Source organism: Callorhinchus milii, unplaced genomic scaffold (genome assembly GCF_018977255.1).
Source record: "Callorhinchus milii isolate IMCB2004 unplaced genomic scaffold, IMCB_Cmil_1.0 Scaffold1, whole genome shotgun sequence".
Classification (NCBI taxonomy): domain Eukaryota; kingdom Metazoa; phylum Chordata; class Chondrichthyes; order Chimaeriformes; family Callorhinchidae; genus Callorhinchus; species Callorhinchus milii.
In genome coordinates this window covers 118,872,891-118,895,986 of record NW_024704742.1, presented here as the reverse complement: position 1 = coordinate 118,895,986, position 23,096 = coordinate 118,872,891, and the positions used below count along the sequence as shown (strand labels likewise).

At 43.2% G+C, this 23,096-nt stretch overlaps 1 protein-coding gene across 1 annotated transcript in view; it reads right to left on the bottom strand.

Annotated features, from left to right (window-relative positions):
• Positions 1 to 551: 551 nt before the first annotated feature.
• LOC103177771 (thrombospondin-4) overlaps positions 552 to 23,096 on the bottom strand; it is a 53,959-nt gene continuing 31,414 nt past the window's right edge. Inside the window, exons 12-22 of the mRNA XM_007892090.2 lie at positions 21,923 to 22,030; positions 21,485 to 21,644; positions 20,702 to 20,820; positions 19,622 to 19,674; positions 16,975 to 17,168; positions 14,583 to 14,761; positions 14,397 to 14,445; positions 13,210 to 13,406; positions 9,408 to 9,580; positions 3,392 to 3,531; positions 552 to 805 (exon numbers count right to left, since the gene is read on the bottom strand). Of these exons, the coding sequence (XP_007890281.1) occupies positions 759 to 805; positions 3,392 to 3,531; positions 9,408 to 9,580; positions 13,210 to 13,406; positions 14,397 to 14,445; positions 14,583 to 14,761; positions 16,975 to 17,168; positions 19,622 to 19,674; positions 20,702 to 20,820; positions 21,485 to 21,644; positions 21,923 to 22,030 (1,419 nt within the window). The 3' untranslated portion in view covers positions 552 to 758. The remainder of the gene's footprint in view (positions 806 to 3,391; positions 3,532 to 9,407; positions 9,581 to 13,209; positions 13,407 to 14,396; positions 14,446 to 14,582; positions 14,762 to 16,974; positions 17,169 to 19,621; positions 19,675 to 20,701; positions 20,821 to 21,484; positions 21,645 to 21,922; positions 22,031 to 23,096) is intronic.

The window sequence follows — 23,096 nt, the reverse complement described above, 5'->3', positions numbered from 1 at the left end:
AGAATCAATATTAAAGATCATTTTCAAAAGATTCAGCCAAAAGGTTTAATTTACGATAGTGTCAAATCAACCTGTAAATTGCAAATTTGAAACTACACTCTGACGGGGATCTACCTCCCAGATCTACTGAAATCTAATCCAAGATTAGCATATGAGTAGAATTCCAGTCCGATACAGGCAGATACCAGCCGGATTCACTGTTCACAAATTTGGTTTCAACTATTGCAAGTTACACCCGATGTTTCTTCTGTTTTAGGAGTTGAGAAGTTAAATTGAGGTCCTGTCTGCCTGTTCAGCTGGATGAAAAGTAGTCAAATTTGAAAGCAGAGTCTCCCCTAGTATCCTGGCCAACAATCTCCCGACAAAAAATTAGTCATTCACTTTGTAGCTGTTTATGAGATATTGCTGTGTGGAAATTGGCTGTCGCTCTTGTCTAATGCTGGACACTCTGAAATGCTACGTAACTGGAGTAGGTGCAATTTCTCCCTCTAACATTTTCGGTGTTCATAATACATTCACACAATCTCTGATACACTGAGATGTCAAACACGGCCTTTCCAAATATTTTATTGTAATTCTTATTACTGCAGGTGTCAATCTGACTGCCATAAGTACAATTCCATTAGATAACTTTTGTATCCATTACTTGGCGAACACAAGTTTTTTTTTTCCTTTCACAGCTGCTTTTCATTTCTTCATTCTCTCTGGATTCGCTCCACATGGAATTCTCTACAGTCTTTCCATTCTCGAGGAGCTGGCTACAATTGCTGGGCCCGGAATTCCTGAAAATCCTCAGGAATGGTGTCTGAAAGAAAGATCTTGAGTGTTAATCTAAGGCTCAACAAAATAAATTCATAATCCATCAATATATGCATACTCTACCTTACTAAGCCAGTCTGGAACCTTGGCATCTTGTTTGACCCTCAAAACTGTCTTTTCTACACCACATCCGTGCCATGCCTTCCCCCACCTCCGCAACATCACCTGGCTCTGCCATTGCCTCACCCCTCAGGCTGCCAAAGCCCTCATTCACGCGTTCATCACACCTAGGCTCAACTATGCCAACTCCCTGCTTGTCGGCCTTTCCAACTCTTCCCTCCACAAGCTGCAGATCATTCGGAACTCTTCAGCTCATGTCCTCTCCTGCACCAGGCTCTGTGACACTATCACCTCCACCCTCACCCGGCTCCACTTGTTCCGCATGCCCCAGAGGCTAGAGTTCAAAATCCTCATCCGTACCTTCAAGGCCCGTCACGGCCTTGCTCCCTCCTACCTCTGTGAACTGCTAATCCCATATCAATCTGTCTGCTCCCTCCCCTCAGCAGGCTGTGGCCAGCTCCATGTCTCTCTGCCCCTATCGTTTGGAACCCCATCCCACATTCACTTCAACTGTCTCCCTCCCTTGCCTCCTTCAAGGCACATCTCAATACTCTCCTCTTCAATCGTGCCTTCAGCCACGCTCCTACCCTCCCTGCCCTCCACCCTCCCTGATCCCAATCCTCCTGCTTGGGTCCAAATCCTTGACTGTCCAGTGCCTTGGGTTGTCCTCCTGTTGTGAAAGGCACTTTGCAAATGTAATTTTGTATTGTATAATGTAGATCAACTGGACATTAATGCTGTCCACTGGCTTGTGACACCAAAGCTGGGTGCTTCCAAGGGTGGGAGTAACTTGGCAGCTTTGGTTCTTGTTTGGCACTGTGTATTTGATCTGGGAAGGCCTTCATTTCACAATTGTAAGTGGAACTAGGAATATCGACGATTCAAATTCATAACACTCCCTTTCTCAGCGAGAGGTGCCTCTTATCAACTCATAAGACCAGGTAAATTTGAATGAATTTAATAAAGATGGGGCAGCCCCATTATAAATAGTGCATTGAACAGAACTGCAGCTTACAGACCAGGAGCTCACTTGTTCGAAACATGGTCTGAATTGGGAAGACTAAATTGGTCCTTGCCTTCCCAGAGTTAGGGAGGGCAAAATCAGCCAGGCATCCTGCTCCTGGTGCCTCTTCAGCAGCCTCCGTTAATTGTGCTGTGCATGGCAGCCGTGTGGGGAGGGGTCAGGCCCTGATCCCTGCTGACATTCACTACCACACTTCATACATGAGCAATGGCCACTTTGGCAGGTAATGGAGGGCAATTAGCGCCTGTGGAACAATCTTCCGGCAGGCAGGGGCCAGACCAGGCACAGAGAGGCAAGTGGCAATGGGGGAGAAGATCAGATAAATAAACGATCAACACTATTTAAAAAACAAACAAAATAAAATCAATTAATGAAAGATTTCAGTTGTTGAAAAATTTCTTGGGTGCAGTTCCCCCTCTTCCCTCCTTCCTTCTGTCACTCCCTCTTTCCCTCCTTTCCTCCACTGCAAATTCCACGTCCTCGTTCTCACCTTCAAATCCCTCCATGGTCCTGCCCCACCCTGCCTCTACAACTTCCTTCAAGCCTACCAAGCCAGCTCTCCCTTCACTAAGCAAACACCAGCCTGCTTCATGTTCCCCCACTCCACCTCCCGCCTGACCCTATTTGCCTCACAATCAGGCCTTCAGCTATTCTGCCTCCGCTCTCCAGAACGCCATACCGGAGCCCCTCTGACTTCTTCCCTTCCTTACCTCTGTCAAGGTATGTCTCAAGACTTACCACCCTGATCATGTATTTGTCATCTTTCCCCTTCCCACACCTTCGATTCCTACCACCAGCTTAGGTGCCTATCCTACTTTACTAAACATTTTGAGACATTGTCTTTCGTGAAAGGCCCTATATAAATGTGAATTAATTTTGTATTGCTACAACTTATTCAAGCTAATATTTAACATTTCTTCTCATTCCAACGTCTAACATTTCACTTTAATATCACTTTACATCAATTTCTTATAGCTTTGCTGGGAAATTCACCTTATAATTACAAATCCCTATTTCTCCACCCTACCCAATGTCAGTCCTGCTTGTTCCCAGCGAGAAAATTTTGCTTGGTACAAACGCATTCAGCTTGGGCTCAGTAGCTGCACTTAACTACACATGTTTCTGGTTCATGTGAAGAAACAAATCTGTTTCTATTTATGAGCCAGTAGGCTTTTTTAGCACAGTTAGATTGACTGAGCCAGTCACAGTGCTGTCCTCCCACCTCCCAGCAAAAACGTGTGTTCCAAAAAAAATGAGTGACACGCATCTCCAAACAGCTGGCTTAACTAAAACAGGGAAGAATTTTCCTGAAATGCTGCAGAATTGTAACTTTGTAAGACATTGGGCATTGAGGCTAAGAACATATAATATTTTGGGCCTTATGACTTTCCCAAAATCTATTCAAGTATTTGTATTAATTTTATTCCAAAGAGATTAACAGATCTTTTGTGTCTGTGTTGGGTGAGATACTGGGTAGTGTTTCCTTACCATTGCAACGATATTTCAAATTGGACCAGATGATATTTTCCTGGGAGAAACAGAAGACCCCAAGCCGTCCTCCTCGCATGGTGGTGTCTATAGTAACTCCTGAATCTGCCACAAGATCCGAGCCTTCGTAAAACCTTGCCCTGTATAAAAAAAACAGCTGAGTTAAACATAACTGCATGGTCCACAACCAGATTAATGCCGTCCCAATGAATGGTCGGATGCAAGCTCACACCAAGTTCACCTTCAGAAAAGGGGTATTCCTATTCTTAGACATTAATAGTAATTATAATAAAATTAATAAATAATAACAAAATGTATCTAATGAAGGACAAAATGCCATTTATCACTTTGACCAAAGCTGTTTCTGTGCTGTGGGCAGCACGGAAATCCGATTGGAGGGGTTTGTGAAGGGAGTGGTGGGAGAGGAAGGAACGAAGCTGGGAAGCAACAACTAGTTCCAGGACCTTGGAAAGGGAGGTTGGAGATGGGGCAGTAAATTGAGAGTGCCATGTGGTACAGAACAGAACCAGAATAACAAACGTACATGAATGCACAAAGCATTTGGAATAAGATAGATGAATTAAAGGCACAGATAGATACAAACAGGTATGATCTAGTAACCATTACTGAGACATGGTTCAGGGAGATCTAGGGTGGGAGTTAAATATTCTGGGGTTTTCAGTTTATAGAAGGATAGACAATGTGGAAAATAAGGTGGGGATGGGGTGTGGTGGGGGTGGGGGGGGGGGGTAGCCTTGTTAATAAAAGATGGAATAAGAACAGTAGAGAGGAAGGATTTCAAATCAGATAACCAGGATGTAGAGACGGTATGGGTAGAATTATGAAATAACAAGGGGCAGAAAACATTAGTGGGAGTAGTTTATAAACCCCCAAACATTGATCACAGCATAGAGCAGGGTATCAATCAAGAAACTAGAGGAGCATGTAGCAAAGGTAATACAGTAATAGGGGTGATTTCAGTCTTCACATAGATTGGGAAAACCAAGTCGGCAAAAGTAGGGTAGAGAAGGAGTTTATAGAATGTATGAGAGATAGCTTTCTGGAGCAGTATGCTGAGGAACCAACTAGGGAACAGGCTGTCCTAGACCTTGTTTTGTGTAACGAAACAGGGCTAGTCGGTAATTGCAATAAATAAGATATTAAGGCTCCTCTAGAGCAGAGTGATCATAACATGATAGAATTTAGTATTAAGTTAGAGAGCGATGTAGTCAAATCCGAAGCAAAGGTCTTAAATTTAAATAAAGCTAACATTGCAGGTATGAGGGAAGAGTTAGCTAAATTAGACTGGGGAATTAGATTAATGAATATTAATCTAATTAGAATAACGGAAAATAATTAGATTAGATTAAGTTAGATTAATGGATAATAATCCTTCCAAAAAACAATAATAAATTGGTCATTTTCAATCCACGACTGTTTGTGGGACACTGCTGTGTGCAATTGGCTGGCGCGTTTCGCTCACAAATATACAATCAATTCACTTTGCAGCATATTCTGTGAAGCACTTTGAGACATCAAGAAGACATGAAAAGCATTATATCAAATGCAAGGATTATATGACAATAGACCAACAGTGGCAGACGTTTAAAGATGTAGTGCAAAATTCTCAGCAGTCACATATTCCCTTGGGGAATAAGAGTACCACAGGGAAAACAGTTCATCCGTGGTTAACTAGAGCAGTCAGAGAACATATACAACTAAAAGAAAAGGCCTACAAAACTGCCAAAAAGACTAGCAAACCTGAGGACTGGGAGTGTTTGAGGGACCAACAAAGGAAAACCAAAAAGCTCATTAAGAGTGAGAAAATGGCTTATGAGGGCAAGCTAGCTAGGAACATTAAGACAGATTGTAAGAGTTTTTATAAATACATTAATTAATTAATAATAATAATTAATAGGCTAGCAAAAGTAAAGGTGGGTCCATTACAGGCAGAGACAGGAGGAATTATAATGGGGGATAAGGATTGGCAGAGTCCCTAAATAAATACTTTGCTTCTGTCTTTACATTAGAAGACACAAGAAGTTTACCAGAAATAGAGATGAACCAAGGGGCTAATGATAGAGAGCAACTAAGGGAAATTTACATTAGCAAAGAATTGGTGCTAGGGAAATTGTTGGTATTAAAAAGTGACAAGTCCCCTGGACCTGATGGTTTGCATCCTAGGGTTTTAAAAGAGGTAGCTCATGAGATAGTGGAGGCCTTGTGTCTGATCTTCCAAAATTCTTTGGATTCTGGAACGGTTCCCATTGATTGGAAGATCACAAACATCACACCACTATTTAAGAAGGGTGGGAGAGAAAAGATGGGGAACTATAGACCAGTTAGTCTGACATCAGTGTTAGGGAAAATTCTTGAGTCCTTAATTAAGGATGTCGTTATCGGATTCCTGGAGGACCATAACAAAATTAGGCAGAGTCAACATGGCTTTACAAAAGGGAAGTCATGCTTAACTAATCTTTTAGAGTTTTTTGAAGATGTATCTAGTAGGTTAGATAGGGGGGAACCAGTAGATGTTGCATATTTAGATTTTAAGAAGGCATTTGACAAAGTGCCACACAAAAGGCTATTGCACAAGGTTAAGGCCCACAGGATTAATGGGAACATATTAGCATGGATTGAAGAGTAGCTAACGGGTAGAAAACAGAGAGTAGGGATAATCGGGTCATTCTCGAATTGGCAGGATGTGACTAGTGGAGGGAGTGCCACAAGGATCAGTGCTTGGGCCTCAACTATTTACAATTTACATCAATGATCTAGACGAGGACATTGAGTGTAACGTATCTAAATTCGCGGATGACACTAAACTAGGTGGGAGAGTAAGCTCTGAGGATGATGCAAAAAGATTGCAACAGGTTATAGATAGGCTTGGGGAGTGGGCGAGTTGGTGGCAGATGGAATTTAATGTGGGGAAGTGTGAAGTTATTCACCTAGGTAGAAAAGATAGAAAAACAAATTATTTTCGAGAAGGGGAGAGATTAGACAGTGTTAGTGTTCAGGGGGATTTGGGTGTCCTTGTACATCAGTCTCAAAAAGTTAGTCTGCAGGTGCAGCAAGCAACTAAGAAGGCGAACGGCATGTTAGCGTTCATTGCAAAAGGTTTAGAGTACAAGAGTAGGGAAGTCTTGCTGCAACTGTATAGGGCCTTGGTGAGACCGCACCTAGAATATTGTGTGCAGTTTTGGTCTCATTATTTAAGAAAGGATGTACTCGCCTTGAAGGGGGTACAGCTTAGATTCACTAGGTTGGTACCAGGGATGAGGGGGATGAGTTATGAGGATAGGTTGAGCAATTTAGGCCTATATTCTTTAGAATATAGAAGAATGGGAGCTGATCTTATAGAAACCTATAAGAATATTAAGGGGCACGACAGAATAGATAGCGGGAGACTTTTTCCCCTGTTTGGAGAAACTATAACTAGGGATCACAGTCTTAAAATTTGGGGTAAGCTCTTTTGCACTGAGTTAAGGAAAAACTCCTTCACTCAGAGGGTAGTGAATTTATGGAATTCTCTACCCCAAAGGGCTGTAGGTGCTCAGTCCTTGAACATATTCAAGATTGAGATTGATAGATTTCTTGTAGATAAAGGGATTAAGGGATATGGGGATAAGGCAGGTAGGTGGAGTTAGAATAAATCAGCCATGATCTTATTGAATGGCGGGGTAGGCTCGAGGGGCCGAATGGCCTGCTCCTAATTCTTATGTTCTTATGAATGACTTTAATGGACTGGGTTTTGATACCAATAATAATAATAATAATAATCCTTGCATTTGATATAGCGCTTTTCACGTCTTCTAGACGTCTCAAAGCGCTTCACAGAATATACTGTAAAGTGAATTGACTGTATATTTGTGGGTGAAACGTGGCAGCCGATTGCGCACAGCAGTGTCCCACAAACAGTCGTGGATTGAAACGACCAATTTATTATTTTATTTTGAGGGATTATTATTAGGTGTGTGGAGTAAGGAAACTTGCCCAAGGTTTCGCCATGCCAGGAATCGAACCCAGGTGTCTCGCTTGCAAAGAGAGTGCTCTAACCACTGAGCTACAGGACTCCATGGAAGGTGACAGCGCAGAAATGTTCAATCTTCAAAAGCTGAAGGTTTTAAGTATGTCATTGTATTTCCAGTCTGAAGGCATCGTAAGGTTAGTAGATTACTCACTTTGACATGATGTGCACACACCAAAAGAGTTACTCTTGCTGTTAGCTCATTTTCCTGTGATTCAGAAAGCTTTTACTGTCTGTACGCAATACTGCATCAAACCTGCGGCAGTGACAATATCACATCCTGCAACATGAACTGGCTTAAACCCGTTACCATGATGACTTGATGTACTGTAGCTTTACTCGAGTCGACAAACAGTGTGTGGGTGCTCTGCACAAACAGTTTCCGGCTGTTGTGTATAGTTTAAGAAACAGCCTGTTAATCTCATTCAATGAGGCACTGCCTTTGTGGAGAAGCCAGAAAGTTCCTTACAGCCAATACATTCTGCAGCAAATCCTGTGAAGTGCTTTGAGACATTTTGATGACATGATTAGGTACTATTTAAGGATTATTATTAGTATTATGAATAAGATCGAACTAGTGGAATTTTTATTTCTACTTTCCAAACTTTGTAATCTAGCTGAAGGTTTCAAATACTTCAAGACTGATGAGCACTTTTATTGAATGTATAATCAACAATGAGGAAAGCAAGGCAACCCAGAGCTGACTACAGATTCCATCCAGACAGTGGCCAGCAAATCACTGTAAATGGAACTGCCAGTTGTCAAACAGCTGTAAAATTCACACATGATGTAATCTCTGAAAGGAACTTATAGAAGATGGCTAATAAGTCTAACTTTATTAATAGTGTGATGTAGTAACAAACAACACAAACAGGATGTTGGCTGGTACAGTATTGCCAAATGAGTTGAGTTTAAATCTCCATATCAAGCTGTACAGTGCTCTGTGCACAGAGTAACTCGAGTACTGAGTACAATTCCTGTTCCCACGACATAAGGGAGCTGCCTGGGCCCTGGTTCCAGTCCGGATTAAAGCTATGGTAATGAACCCCAATGGCAGAGGAATGAGCTATGTGCAACTATTAGACAGGCTAAGGCTCATCAGTCTTCAAAAGAAATGTCATAGAGGGGATCTTATTGGTATTTAAATGGAATTTGCAAAGTAAAACATGAACAATGTTATCAAATGCACTGAGACAGCAGAACAAGAGGCCACAGCTTACTCTTGTTCTGTAAATGTCAATTTCAGGACAGACACCATGGAAAAATTCTTTATGCAGTGGGTTATTAATGACTGGAATAAGTTGCCAAGAAGGATGATTGAGGCCAGACTCATTAAAATAAAACAGCTTGATGTTAAAATGGGAGGACAGGAGGGAAGATGAGATCATCTGGGAAGATGAGATCAAATGACTCAACAGGATTTCTTCATTGAAACCTCTCTTGTGATCCTATGAATGCTGTAAAGGACTTAAGAAGTTATCCTTTGTGCTATATAAGTGTAAATTGTTTTGTATTAAGCCATGTCATATATTTAATAATCACAAAAAGAAATAGATGATGACAAAAAGAATTAAAGGGAAGTTAAAAAATCTTAATATGAAGAATAGTTGGAATGTGCATTTCTCTGTCACAAAATATCATTGAAGCAGGGGTCATAAATTAATAACAATAATCCTCACATTTGATACAGCACCTTTAATGTTGGGAGGATGTCTCAAAATACTTCACAGTATTCAAAGTAAAGTGCAGTCACTGTATTTTATGAAGATAAATTAAAATTTTAAATTATTTTAAATGGGAATAGGCTAGATGTTTGGGAAATATGAATACTAAAGAATATGGGGAGTGAGCAGAAGAGTGGAATTAGATTAGTGGGATCACATGGAGAAAAACTCCATCATATTGGAGTGTAATGTTTGATGAAAACAAGACTTGTGTTAAAAAGGCCAAATCTGATACCCGAGTACAGTGCAATAATTCTCACTTTACCTGATGTATCCAACCTGGGGCCTATGCTGCAAGAACCAACGATAAGAGACTTTGTCTTTCCAGCCTACATTCCTGGGATCTTTCCACAGTAGCCTGACCTGGTCTGTGGTGTCTCCAGTGTGCCAGAGAGCATTCCGCAGATGTTCACCTGGACCAGTTTTTGACTTGACTGCCTATAGGATCCACAAGGAAAGGAAATTGACAAGTGGTACGTTAAACATTAGTTACAATAGGAAATCAAAACATTTTTGAAATGTCAACCTTAAACTTTATAGCATTAAAAAGCAAATACCTCTACCACAATGTTATCAATGGGATTGATATATGATTCCCTTTGGGGTGCAAGTTAAGACTTGAGCTTTTAGTGTAGGCTGATACTAGTGAACCAGTGCAGTAATAGGGGAACACTGCATTGTTGGGAGATATATCTTTGGATGAGATATCAAACCAAGGTCCAAATTGACTGTTCAGAAGGGGATTTTCCCCAGTGTCCTGGCTATCAATCCTTCAGATTTAAAAGGATATTTAGTTCATAACTGTTTGTAAGACCTTGATGGCTCTTGCTCCCCTCCCTCCCTCTCTTTTCTTCCTCATTTGCAAGATCTAAGAATCAGCTTCCACTGGCATTTACAATTCACACAGTGTACCTTCTTTAATGACTAAGTGTGACTAGCTTTCAGACACGTTGCCAGATTTGGCACTTCGAGATGCCAGAGATCTGCCCCTTTGGAGGAAGATTGATTGCTGAAGGTTTACTGGACTGTGATTCTCTTGCCAGCTAACTGCGAGCGAGCTTGGAGGCTGCCCATTCACCAAATTGGGAGACAGTCATGCGTAGGAAAGTATGGCCCAGAGTATCGATATTATGGAAAACACAGAAACTGACTGCTTAATGCCTTTGCAGACATCTGTGGCCCAGACAAGTGTGTTGACACAAAGGGGATGGGTGTGCCGCCTCCTCTGTCATCACCACCATAACCTCCATGAAGATCACCACCTGCTCCCTGGACCCCACCCCCACCCCTCTCCTTAAATCCCAGCTCCACCTCCTTGCCCCACTACTCGCTGACATCATCACTTTATCCCTGTTTTCTGGCATTGTTCCTACCTCCCTCAAAACAGCCACTATAACCCCCACCTTGAAGAAACCTTCCCTTGACCCATCACAGCTATCCAGCTACTGGCCCATCTCCCACCTCCCTTTTCTGTTAAAGGTCCTTGAGACAGCCTTCGCCTCCCAGCTTTGCTCTTTCCTCTCCTCCCACTCCATCCATGAGCCCCTCCAATTGGGTTTCCGTTCTGCCCACAGCATGAAAACTGCTCTGGTCAAGGTCACATATGACATTGTGACCATGTGTGACCAGGGCTCCCTCTGCCGCCTCATCCTCATCGACCTCTCCTCCACCTTTGATACTGTGGGCCATTCAATCCTCCTCCACCGCTTCTCCTCCCACCTCAACCTTCAAGCTTCTGTCATTGACTGGTTCAGGTCCTATCTTTCACGCCACCTCCACTTCGTCTCTGCAAACGACTTCTTTGCAAACAGCAACCAGAGTTGCTGAAATTCTGGTCCACGCCTTTATCACCTCAAGGCTGGACTATGGGAACTCTCTCTTCGCCGGCCTTCCCGGCACCTCCCTCCACAAGCTGCAGGTCATTCAGAACTCTGCAGCTCGTGTACTGTCCCGCACCAGGCTTCGCGACCACATCACTCTCACCCTCACTCGCCTCCACTGGCTCCCCATCCGCCAGAGGATCGAATTCAAGACCCTCATCCTCACCTACAAGACCATTCACGGCCTTGCTCCCTCCTACCTCTCCGACCTACTATCCCCCTACTTAGCTGCCCGTACCCTCCATTCCTCTGGCTCCATTCTGCTCCACATCCCCCGCCCTACCCGCCCTACCATCGGTGGCCGGGCCTTCAGCCTCTCAGCCCCTAGGCTCTGGAACTCCATCCCTCAGTGCCTTCGCTCCCTCCCTTTCCTCCTTCAAGGCCGGTCTCAAGACCTTTCTCTTTGACCGTGCCTTCAGCTCCCCTCTTGACTCTCTACCCCCTCCTCGCTCGCTCCCTCCCTTCCCTCCCCTCACCCTGACCATTTCCCCCCTGCCGAGCCTTCAGCTCCCCTCTCGACTCTCTTCCCCCTCCTCGCTCCCTCCCTTCCCTCCTCTCACCCTGACCATTTCCCCCCTGCTCGGGTCATGACCCAACTGTGCAGCGCCTTGGGACGTCCTCCTGACGTGAAAGGTGCTTTATAAATGGAATCTTGTTGTTGTTGTGGTTGTTGCTCGGGTTGTTGTTGTTCTCCTCCAGCCCCCCCCCCCACTGTCTCGTGCGGTGTTCCTTAGGGCTCTGTCCTTGGTCCCCTCCTCTTCACCCTCTGCATGCTCCTCCTTGGTGACATCATCTGCAGACATGGGGTAAATTTCCACATGTATGCGGATGACACCCAACTCTATCTCTCTGCCTCCACCCTCAACTCCAGGACCACTGGTGTCCCAACCGAGTGCCTGTCCGACATCAAGTCCTGGACGAGGGACAACTTTCTCTAACTGAACATCAGCAGGACCGAGGCACCCCTGATTGGCTTGCGCCAACGCCTCCGCACCTCGGGCGCTGGCAGCAACAGCATCCATGGCTGCACACTCAACCTCATGAAGCCAGTCAGGAACCTGGCTGTCTTGTTTGACCCTGAACTGTCCTTCCTCCCCCACATCCGCTCCATGACTGGCACTGCCTACCACCACCTCCGCAACATTGCCAGACTCTGCCACTGCCTCACCCCTCAGGCTGCAGAAACCCTCACCCATGCATTCGTCACCTCAAGGCTTGATTATGGGAACTCCCTCCTCATCGGCCTTCCCAACTCTTCCCTTCACAAGCTGCAGATCATCCAAAACTCTGCAGCTCGTGTACTCTCACGGACCAGACTCCGTGATCCCATCACTCCCACCCTCGCCCAACTCCACTGGCTCCCCATCCCTCAGAGGATCGAATTCAAGATCTTCGTCCTCACTTTCAAGGCTATCCATGGCCTTGCCCCTCCTACCTCTCTGACCTGCTGACTCCCTACCAACTTGCCCGCTCCCTCCGTTCAGCGGGCTCTGGCCTGCTCCATGTCTCCCGCCCGACCCGCCCTACCATGGGTGGCCGGGCTTTCAGCCTCTCTGTCCCCACACTCTGGAAGTCCATCTCACAGTCCCTTCGCCTCACTTCCTCTGTTGCCATCTTCAAGGTCGGTCTCAAGACCCTGCTCTTCGATCGTGACTTCAGTCGCTCTCCCACCTCTCTGCCTTTCCTCACCCCTACCCTCCCCCATGCTCAGGTCCTGATCCCTGATAGTCCAACGTCTTGGGATGTCCTCCCAACGTGAAAGGCGCGCTATAAATGTAATTTTGTTATTGTTGTAGTAGTAGTAGGAGAAAAGCAGGAAGGTGGAACTGAAATATTACAAAACCTCCCACTCACTTAATCAGAATATTAATAATGTACATAAATATACAAAATAGAAATGCACACAATGTAACTTGTGACATACTGTTCTCCATTAGTAACCTGGAAACTAACAAAATAAATGATCTCTCTCTACTTTGATTGCTAAAATGCCAACAACAATAACAACTTTCATTTATATCGCGCCCTTCACCTGGGGTAGTGTCTCAGAGCTCTTACATAACAATATTCATAATGGGAAATCTCATTGTGAAGACATAGTGAAAATGATTGCTAGTTTTAATGATTAGTGAACATTAATCTCTAATTATTTCCCCTCAGAAAGACCTAAAGAATTGTTGTGTTCACCTTGAGCTGGATGCCAGGCTCAGCTACAGCACGGAATGGGGTAGCTTGCCAGTAGGTCTGCTCAGTCTGTTTCCACATCACCACATAGAAGCTAGAGCTGTCCTGATATCCAAATATAAAGCCGGCATAGTCATCGTCTGTTAACGTATTCACGTGGAAAGTGCCTTCAAAATCGACTCCATTGAAGGCAATGTAGCCTGTCAGGATGCAAGAACCACCAGTTAATTCACTCACCACCTTTTATTTGCATCAGACAGTCACCAATAATCCATTGTACGCTCTGAAAATAGTTCTCCTTGCTCAAATATAACAGAATTTCAAACACATTAGTTCATATTACATGTCACATTAGCCCATGCCAACAATGGAACGGTGCCTTTAGTGAACATTACAGATTGGAATTAATCTCTAACTCATTCTTTCGCAGCACTTCAAAAATATGGAATGCCTTACCTCCTTCAGTCTTTCAGTCTTCCTACAATCTACAGGCTTTTACAAATCAAGCTGGGTATCACCTTCCTCAAAGCTTCACATTAAAATCTGCTCTTTCTTTTTTGTTTTGCATTCATCCCTCCTACACTTAGAATGGATACAGCTGCTGGGCAAGCAATTTGATCCCATTTATTCCCCTGCCTCATTTCCCTTCCCCGCTTGAATCATAACACTGTTTTTCAAAGTGTTTTAGCAGAAACATAAGTTCAACACTATGAGTGCAAATCCCTATGGCTCAGCAATACCTTTTCCAAAGTACGTTATACATGTACAGTACTTGTGGTGCACACATGAAGGAGAAGGGAATAGATGACTATATATCATAATAATAAAATAATAATCCTTGCATTTGATATCATGCCATCTCACGGCGTCAAAGGATTTTACTATGAAGTGAAGTGACTGTATATTTGTAGGTGATTGCAATTTGTAGCCAATTTTTGCAAAGCAATGTCTCACAAACAGCCTGAAGTGAGTGAACAATTTTATTTGAATGATTGTTGACCAGGACACCAGGAGATCCAGTGGCAAAATGGGCTGTTTCAGGGCAATTTTAATCCCACTATCTACTTAGCTTCTCATGTCACTCCACAAAGGAATTCAGGCATTCATTTATCCAGCAAATGCATGCTGCATGAGTGAATTAATACACAATAAAATGGTCTCTCTCTGTTCTGGTGAGAGATTTTACATACCAACTGCAAGACCAGGATCACTGTTCATAGTCTGGACAATCTCCATACCCTGCAAAAAAATTAATTGGCTATTACAGATTTTGATCAGTGTTATTAAGAGAAGCTCACAATACAGCACTGGAGTGAATTTACCGAGTGAATTGAAAGCTTTTATTTATTATTATTGTAAATCAAATGTATGCTTACCTGATTGAGTACCACCCAGTTTGGATCAATCTGTGCGTCTCCTTCAGGATCAAGCACGACTGTCTGGTACGCTCTGAAATCGGTTAGAGTCACTTCTGCATTCTCAGGACAAACATCAATTCGGTCAATTATTGTATCCTGATCAAAATCACCTTCACAGATGTCTCCAATGCCATCATCTGAAAATAAATCATAGGGTTAGAATAAGTCCAAGTAGTAGCTCTAGTGTGTGTAAACAGATTTAAGATAATTGTCAAAAGAACCAGAAGGGAGACGAGGAGAATTTATTTTACGCAGCGAGTTATTACGATCAGGAATGCACTGCCTAAAAAAGTGGTGGAAGCAGATTCAGTGATAACTTTCAAAAGAGAATTGGATATATACAGTACTTGAAAAGAAAACATTTGCAAGACTTTGGGAGAAAAAACAGGGGCATGGGACTAATTAGATCAGCCCATCGTGCCTGTGCCAACTTTTTCAGGCAGTTGGCACAGGCAAGATGGGCTGAATGGCCTCCTTCTACAACAACAACAAGATTCCATTTATTGAGCGCCTTTCACATCGGGAGGACGTCCCAAGGCGCTGTAGAGTTGGGTCAGGACCCGAGCAGGGGGAAATGGTCAGGGTGAGGGGAGGGAAGGGAGGGAGCGAGGAGGGGGTAGAGAGTCGAGAGGGGAGCTGAAGGCACGGTCAAAGGGAAAGGTCTTGAGACCGGCCTTGAAGGAGGAAAGGAAGGAGGCGGCGAAGGCACTGGGGGATGGAGTTCCAGAGTTTCAGCAGCAGTTTCTATAGTGTAAGATTCTATGAATTCCATAATACACATTTACAAGCAGCTGTTTTTACTGGTATATAACCAGTGTAGTTAACTGTTGCAACCTAATAAATGTGAGATAGATTCTCCGTAACATCGCCCGACTCTGCCACTACCTCACCCCTCAGGCCGCTGAAACTCTTGTTCATGCCTTCATCACCTCCAGGCTCGACTTTGCAAATGCCCTGCTTGTCGGCCTTCCAAACTCCTCCCTCCACAGACTGCAGATAATCCAGAACTCTGCAGCCCGTGTCCTCTCCCGCACCAAATTTCGTGACTCCATCTATCCCACTCTCACCCGACTCCATTGGCTCCCTATCCTTCAGAGGATCCAGTTCAAGATCCTGGTCCTCACCTACAAAGCCCTCCGTGGCCTCGCCCCACCCGACCTCGCGACCTCCTAACTCCCTACCAACCCGCCTGCTCCCTCCGCTCAGCCAGCTCCGGCCTGCTCCACGTCCCCCACCCACCTGCTCCACCATTGGTGGGAGAGTCTTCAGCCACTCTGCCCCCAACCTCTGAATTCCATCCAATCACTCTGCCTCGCCCCCTCCTTAGCCTCCTTCAAGTCCTGCCTCAAGACCCTCCTCTTCGACCATGCCATTGGCCACCCCCCTTCCCCTCCCCTCTCTTCTCCCCCCTGACCCCAGCTCGGGTCTGATATGCTGTACACTGTCCAGCACCTTGGGATGTCCTCCCGACGTGAAAGGCGCTATACAAATGTTATCTTGTTGTTGTTGTATGAGTTTTAATATGTTGCAATTTCTTTTTTGGTCAGCCGAGTATCTTAACATATGTGCAAACCCATCACCACGCTTAAGTGTCTCCATACCAAATTATTGAGAGTTCTACATATGTATGGTTTCCTTTTGTCTGGTATGAGATTCTTCAATAAGGAATCCAAGGGGGGAACTCCTTACAATAAGTGGAAGTACGTCAACGATGAATATCTGGTTAAGAATGGGATTGACAACTACCATATATAGACAACTTTAGGCAATGAAGAATCCTAATAAATACTATGTGTCGAACCCTATTGGGACCACAAGAATGTTATCTATGTGATCCAACCAGTAAGCATTAAAAAATGTAGACTGTAAGATTGGATCAGTGGTTAAAGAGAAGTTTACAAAGTTCATCCTCTTGGATGTTTACCAATGCTCCTTTAGCTCCCCGAAGAGAATAGACATAATGACAAGAGCCCAAGTTAATCAACAAGTTAAATTTTTATAGCGCCTTTCACGTCAAGAGCACGTTCTCAGTTGCTGGACGTTCAGGGATTTGGACCCGAGCAGGGGGTTGGGGTCGAGAGGGGTGGAGGGGAGGGGGAAGGGGTAGGAGGGTGACCAAAGGCACGGTAAAAGAGGAGGGTCTTCAGACGTGCCTTGAAGGAGGCAAGGGAGGGAGCGAGGTGAAGGGACTGTGGGATGGAGTTCCAGAGGGTGCGAGCAAAGAAGCTGAAGGCCTGTACAGGTCGTGTTGGAAGGAGAAGGCTTGAATCACCGAAGGCTTGAGCCTTGTTACATACTCAGATTTTCTTTTACAAGAAACCATATACTCTGAGCTAGACCATATACTCACTGTTGTCATCCTCTTGTCCTGGGTTGGCCACTAATCTGCAGTTATCGGGACCAGGCAAGAATACATCTGGAATTCCATCATTATCATCATCATCATCACACTCATCTCCGAACCCATCCTTATCTGTGTCCAGTTGGGAGCTGTTGATGACGGTGGGGCAGTTGTCATTGTTGTCTTGGTGCCCGTCTCCATCACTGTCAAATTGAGATAATATAATGAAACTGACAATAACCTCAATTACGTGGTTCCTTCTTTTCAGATGCCTTCCTCCACTGTGTGGATTAATCTGACGGAGATTTCCTATCTACTGAGCTGACATCTGATTTAGTCTGTTAAAGTTTTACTAATAAAAATCTTTATCTGTTACTCTATAAACTGGACATCAACGAATGTTAATGTGTTTCCCAATTCTCATAGTCCACTGTACTCCAGGCACTGCTGATGACAGCACAGCCAGGCTGGCTCATCGGCAGGACTTTGAAGGGCAAACCAGTCATTGGGGGCAGGGAATTCTCCCACTCAGCTCCTGTTAACCTTGCACGCCAAAGCCCGAATGGGAAGGGTGGTCCTAGCTATTCACCAATTGATTAACGAATGGGTTCCTACTTACTGCAAGGTAAACAGAGAAACTTGCTCAATGTTTCGCCCTGCTGGGACTCAAACCCAGATCCTCTCACTAGCGAGGCGAGTGCTCTAACAACTAAGCACAGAACTGCAAAATTTTCAATGCTGCCACATATGCTGCTATTGATTTCCAAAGTTGCCCTTAAAAATATAAAGTGTTCATTTTCAAAAAACGTTGTCTAGAGAGCAATCTGCAGACTGTTTTATTCTTTTCCCACACAATATTATATTCTAGCTACATTTTCGTGTATTCTTGATACTATTTCAAATCCTGCGAGAAAATTCCATTGAACTGTAAAACATTTAAGCAGGACATATTGACTGGGAATATGTCTGCTAATTGCTTTCATTCTACAACTTTTGTACCTTAGTTCTGTGAAGTCTACCACCTACCGCACAGTATAACACCAATTAATGAAACAAAAGACACTTGCTTCCAAATAAAAGAGCCAGATGGTGGGATATGAAAAGGGACAAACAGCTTACCAGGAAGCAATTGTTATCACTTAGTAGGTGGCATAGATAGTCAACTCCGATGACCACTTTGAACCACTACAAAACTTCATTCTATTGACGTTTCATTGTTTTAACCACCACTGCTGTTTGATCACAATTTGCTGGTGGGCAGAATGACATCATTGTGGCTCCCCTTGTGTTTTCTGGCTCTCCAAAACTTTCCACAGAACTTTGACTCATAAAAAAGGTTTTTCTTAATGAATGATTTTTAATGCAACTATGGAGTCTTACATTAAAGTTATACACTGTAAGGTGTGAACCATGGGTTGAATGCTCTCAACTCAGACACAATAAACAAGCAGTGGAATAGCTTGTCAGATAGTGCTTTCAATGGCAAGCAATGCATCTCTGGAATTTCTATGTGGAGGTGAGATGCATGGAACTCTGTTTGGTTTCGATACTCTTTAAAAATGGTCTTGGGTTTCCTTGTGCGTCAGAGACCTGGCTGACCAAATAAAGGATACAATGACACTCCGATGACAGTGAGGCAAGGAAGGGAAGGTGATCTTATTACAAGCTGCATTTCTCCTCGGCATCTCCAAATGTTTCTAAAAACCTGTGAGCTAAGTTAATTAAAACCGCTCAGCTTGCTATTGAGAGTAGGCTGGTAAGCTTCCCACTGGCTGTCGAGCTAGGACCTCCTTACCTGTTAGGTGTCCTGTCAAATAATATCCCAAAATAAAAACTGGCCATTCACTTCATGGCTGTTTGGGGGACATTACTATGTACAAATTGGCTGCTGCATTTGCTCATAAAATACACAATAACTACACTTTACAATAAATCCTGTGAAGTGCTTGGACACGTCCTCACAACATCAAAGGCACTATATCAAATGTAAGGATTATTATTGTTAGAAAGAATCAACTGGTGTCAACTTCTTAGTTGGTAGCACTCTCACCTCTGGGTTCAAATGTTGTGGGTTGAAGCCCCAAATCAAGACAAGAGCTCATAGTCTAAACTGACACTCCAGTGGAGGAATGGGGGAGCGCTGCACTGTTGGAGGTTCTGACCGTTGGATGAGAAATTAAACTATGGTCCAGCCTACATGTTTTTCATGTAGATACTATAGATTCCACAACATTACTTAAAAACAGAAGGGATTTTTGCTGCTGTTAGGGCCAACAATTCCAACAGTCTTCCAGATGAATTGGTCGTTTTCCTCCTGGCAGTTTGTGATTCATTACTCTACCCATAAACTGTCTGATGCATTTGCCTACAAGGTCACTATACTTGACAGCAATTACCCATGAAAGTGTTTGAGACGTTTTAATATCATAGGCGCTCTTTCAAATGCTTAGACCATTATAAGTGATGGAAAGATCTGTCCAGTATGTTATTCGAACAAACTCCCAGCTACCATTGTTTTCTATATAATAGTTCAGGTTCCAGGCATTTTGTTTCTAAGGAGAAATGTTATATTCAGTGTGGATGGTTTGTTATCTCACTGAAATAATTAACCAATTCTGATTGACTCTGATTGACAATAATTGATCAATTCTGATACCTGTCTTGATTTGTGTCGCAGGAGTCTCCAACAAGATCGTTGTCAATGTCGGACTGGAAATAGAAACAGCAAGTGGGAGTTAGAGAGAACATACAAGTCACAAACATTATGTCCACAGTGGAGATCTGTTGTTCAGTTTTTACAGAATCTTTTGTCACACTGCACGAAAAGCAAGGCAAATTGTAATTTGAGAACACAATGAGAAAACTTAAGAAAGTCTCTTTGTAAGAGTAGAAAGGAAGTCTCTGATGCTATCAGTACAAAAGCAAGATCAAGTTATCTTTATAAATACAGTAAATACTGACAAAAAANGGAAATTCCACCTGGGTCTTGATTCACTTTATTTATATAACATGGCTGAACGTGCAGAATTTTAAAAGTTCGTAAACACAGCCTTATTTTTGATGCTGGGTTTGAAGTGGTTTTAAGAACTACAGAAATCCAACTTCAAAGTTAAGACTGGATTCAACAATTTGCCAAATCTAGATTCAGGTGGAATTTCTTTCCAGCTGTTTTACTTAGTGAATGTGACTATAGGTTGACTCTGTAGCTTGATCCTTGTCGCAGTTTCAGTTCCTGAGGTACACAGGTCTCAGTACTCCAGGACAACGTTGAGGATGGAACAGCCAGTGTGGCTCATCAGCAGGACTTGGAGGAGCAAATAAATCACTAAGGGCTGGGATCCTTCCCTGGGAGTGAGGGTAGACTTTCCTCTGGAGTGAGGCTACAGTTTTTTGAGGAACAGAGTAAAAATGATCTCAGCAGTACTAATGGAAAATAAGGATGGAAAATAAAGATAACAATTAAAACTGTGAAATGCTTAAATTGCTTCCTCTGAATATTACCTACAGAAGCCTGCACACAAGGCTACAAATTTCATTGAGTGTTTAACAAACCAGTGGACTTGGTACAAAGGGATCTTATCCTCTAGGGAAAGAATGCCCATTGCCTTTCAGACATGGGGATGTCCATGTGTCGATGGTATACATGGACCTCTCAGTCTGGTTTGGATACTTTTAAGCATAAGGATGGCTTTGCGCAAGTGTCAGCCACCCGGCGATCAAGCAAGCTGTCTCACACCTGGTTAGGGTTGACAACATCAGGACAGCTGTCACAAGCATCACCAACACCATCATTATCACGGTCCTTCTGGTCAATGTTGGGATATGTCTGACAGTTGTCCAGAAAATTCTTGATTCCTGTCGAAAGAAACAGAAAAGTCAGAATAAGGCTCCACCTTCTCTTTATTTCTTCTGAACGGCAGGGGAAGGGTTGGGCCAGGTGGACCACTGGGTAAATGAAAACGCACTCCATGTGGAACTCACATTTCGGGAAAGTGACATTATGGGATAGAAATGAGAAATAAAATAGGAACAGGGTGTCAGCCTGGCTCAGCTGGTAGCACTCTCACCTTTGAGTCAGAAGGTTTCACCCACATGATACACACATAATGCACACTTTACAGTGTATCCTGTGAGACATGTTTTGAGATGTCTAAATGGCGTGATAAGGAAATCAGTATTATTATTGTAAGGTTATAGCTTCTAGTCCTGTGTTGGTACTTTGAGCTCACAGTCTACACTGACACTCCAGTGCAGCGCTGAGGGAGCGCTGTATTGTTGGAGTTGCCGTCCTTCGGATGAGATATTAAACTGAGGTCCCACCTGTCTGCCTTTTCCAAATGAAAGGATTATTGTTACTATTCCCAAATCACTGCTTCTTCAGTAATCTTTACATCTCTCCTCTTGGTTGTCTCCTGACTATGGATCAGGCTTTTTCTTAATGGAAATAGATACTGCTGTTAGGATGGATGTTCCTGCCAGTAAAATGTAAGGGTACCACAGCCTGAGATAAAATACTTACCATCTCCGTCCATGTCATCATCACAGGCATCTCCCCTTCCATCATTGTCTGTGTCTCTCTGGTCATTGTTAATTGCTGTTCGACAGTTGTCACAAGCATCTCCATAGCTATCCTGGTCAGTGTTCTGCTGATTGATGTTACGAACCAACACACAGTTATCCTGAAAAAGAGAAAATGCAAATCCATCATCTCCTAACCTTCTTCATATCTCTCAATTTGGATTACTTTTTGCTTAGATTTTCCCCATTATTATTGATGCTTTGAGTTACATTTAAAATCTGGAATTGAAGAACAATAATCAACCATAGATGATGGGCTGGCAATTCTACCTTGTGACAGCAGAACATAATCTTACACCAATGTTTAATCAATAAGTGTTCAAAGTGCTCTCCAACAGACTGTACCATCCAAATTGGATTTTACATTATACAAACTTGCCTGTGCATTGAGAATGCCATCTCCATCTGCGTCCTCATCACAAGCATCTCCTGCCCCATCGCCATCAGCATCTTCTTGTCCAGAGTTGGGAACAAACATACAGTTATCCTGGGAAAAAGTAATGAAAATCATTAGCGGAATCCATTTATAAAACTATCAGACCACTTTGCATTCTGCATTACTGTATCTGACTCACTGAAGTGAGTGACGGACAACTCTCACAGCCTGGAAAGTCTCATGTAAGTATCTAAAATCAAGCAAGTGACAGTATCTTCTCATCTCAGTCAGGTGTGTCAATATCTTATGGAATGATCATTACAGTGTCTCGTGAGGCTCAGTCAGTATGTATGTTTAGTGAGGAGACTCTCAGTCAGTGTATCAGTGTTTTGCGAGGAGAGTTTCAGTCAGTGTATCAGTGTCTTGTAAGGAGATTCTCAATCTCATGTTATATAAACATATTCCACCAGTCAAAGCTTCACATTTTCAAATGCTGAACAACCACAAGCATCTCCTCCAGTCTGAGATTCTATTAAATATAATTACAAAGGAATGATATGGCACAGAAATAGACTCTTCTGCTCAAGTAGACCATCCCAGTGTTTATATCCCACAGAAAAGTTGATCATTAACTACAATTACTATTTTTATTTACAATGTTTTCATGAAATACTCTTTATTTTAAGTGTCTTCAGACTTCCTCCCAGTATAAAATGCACTATATAAATGTAAATTGGATTTTATTTAAATTTGGAAAATGAAAATGATTCAAACTATTGTTCATTATTATTTTTACAATTAGTACCCACAACGTACTTAAAATCAATTCTAAACTTGAAGTGAAGCAGAATTTGTCTGGAAAATACTCAAATCCATTTTGATGCTACAAACTATTTGATGAGGCTGTTCTGTTTCCAGTAGCTAAAGAGGTCTTTGTTCCTTTTTCCAGCTCTCTGCTCAGCAGAAATTCAAATTACTTCTCATTTTCATCAAATCTGACTTCCCCACATCACTTGAGTGAAAACGGATACAAAGTGAAGAGCAAGAAAAAATAACCCAGTGGAAATCCCCTCACAACAACTTTTCTGTGAAAGATAGCAGGCCTGGATATCATAGAATCATACAACTATACAGCACAGAAGGAAGCCATTCCGCCCATCGTGTCTGTTCCGGCTCT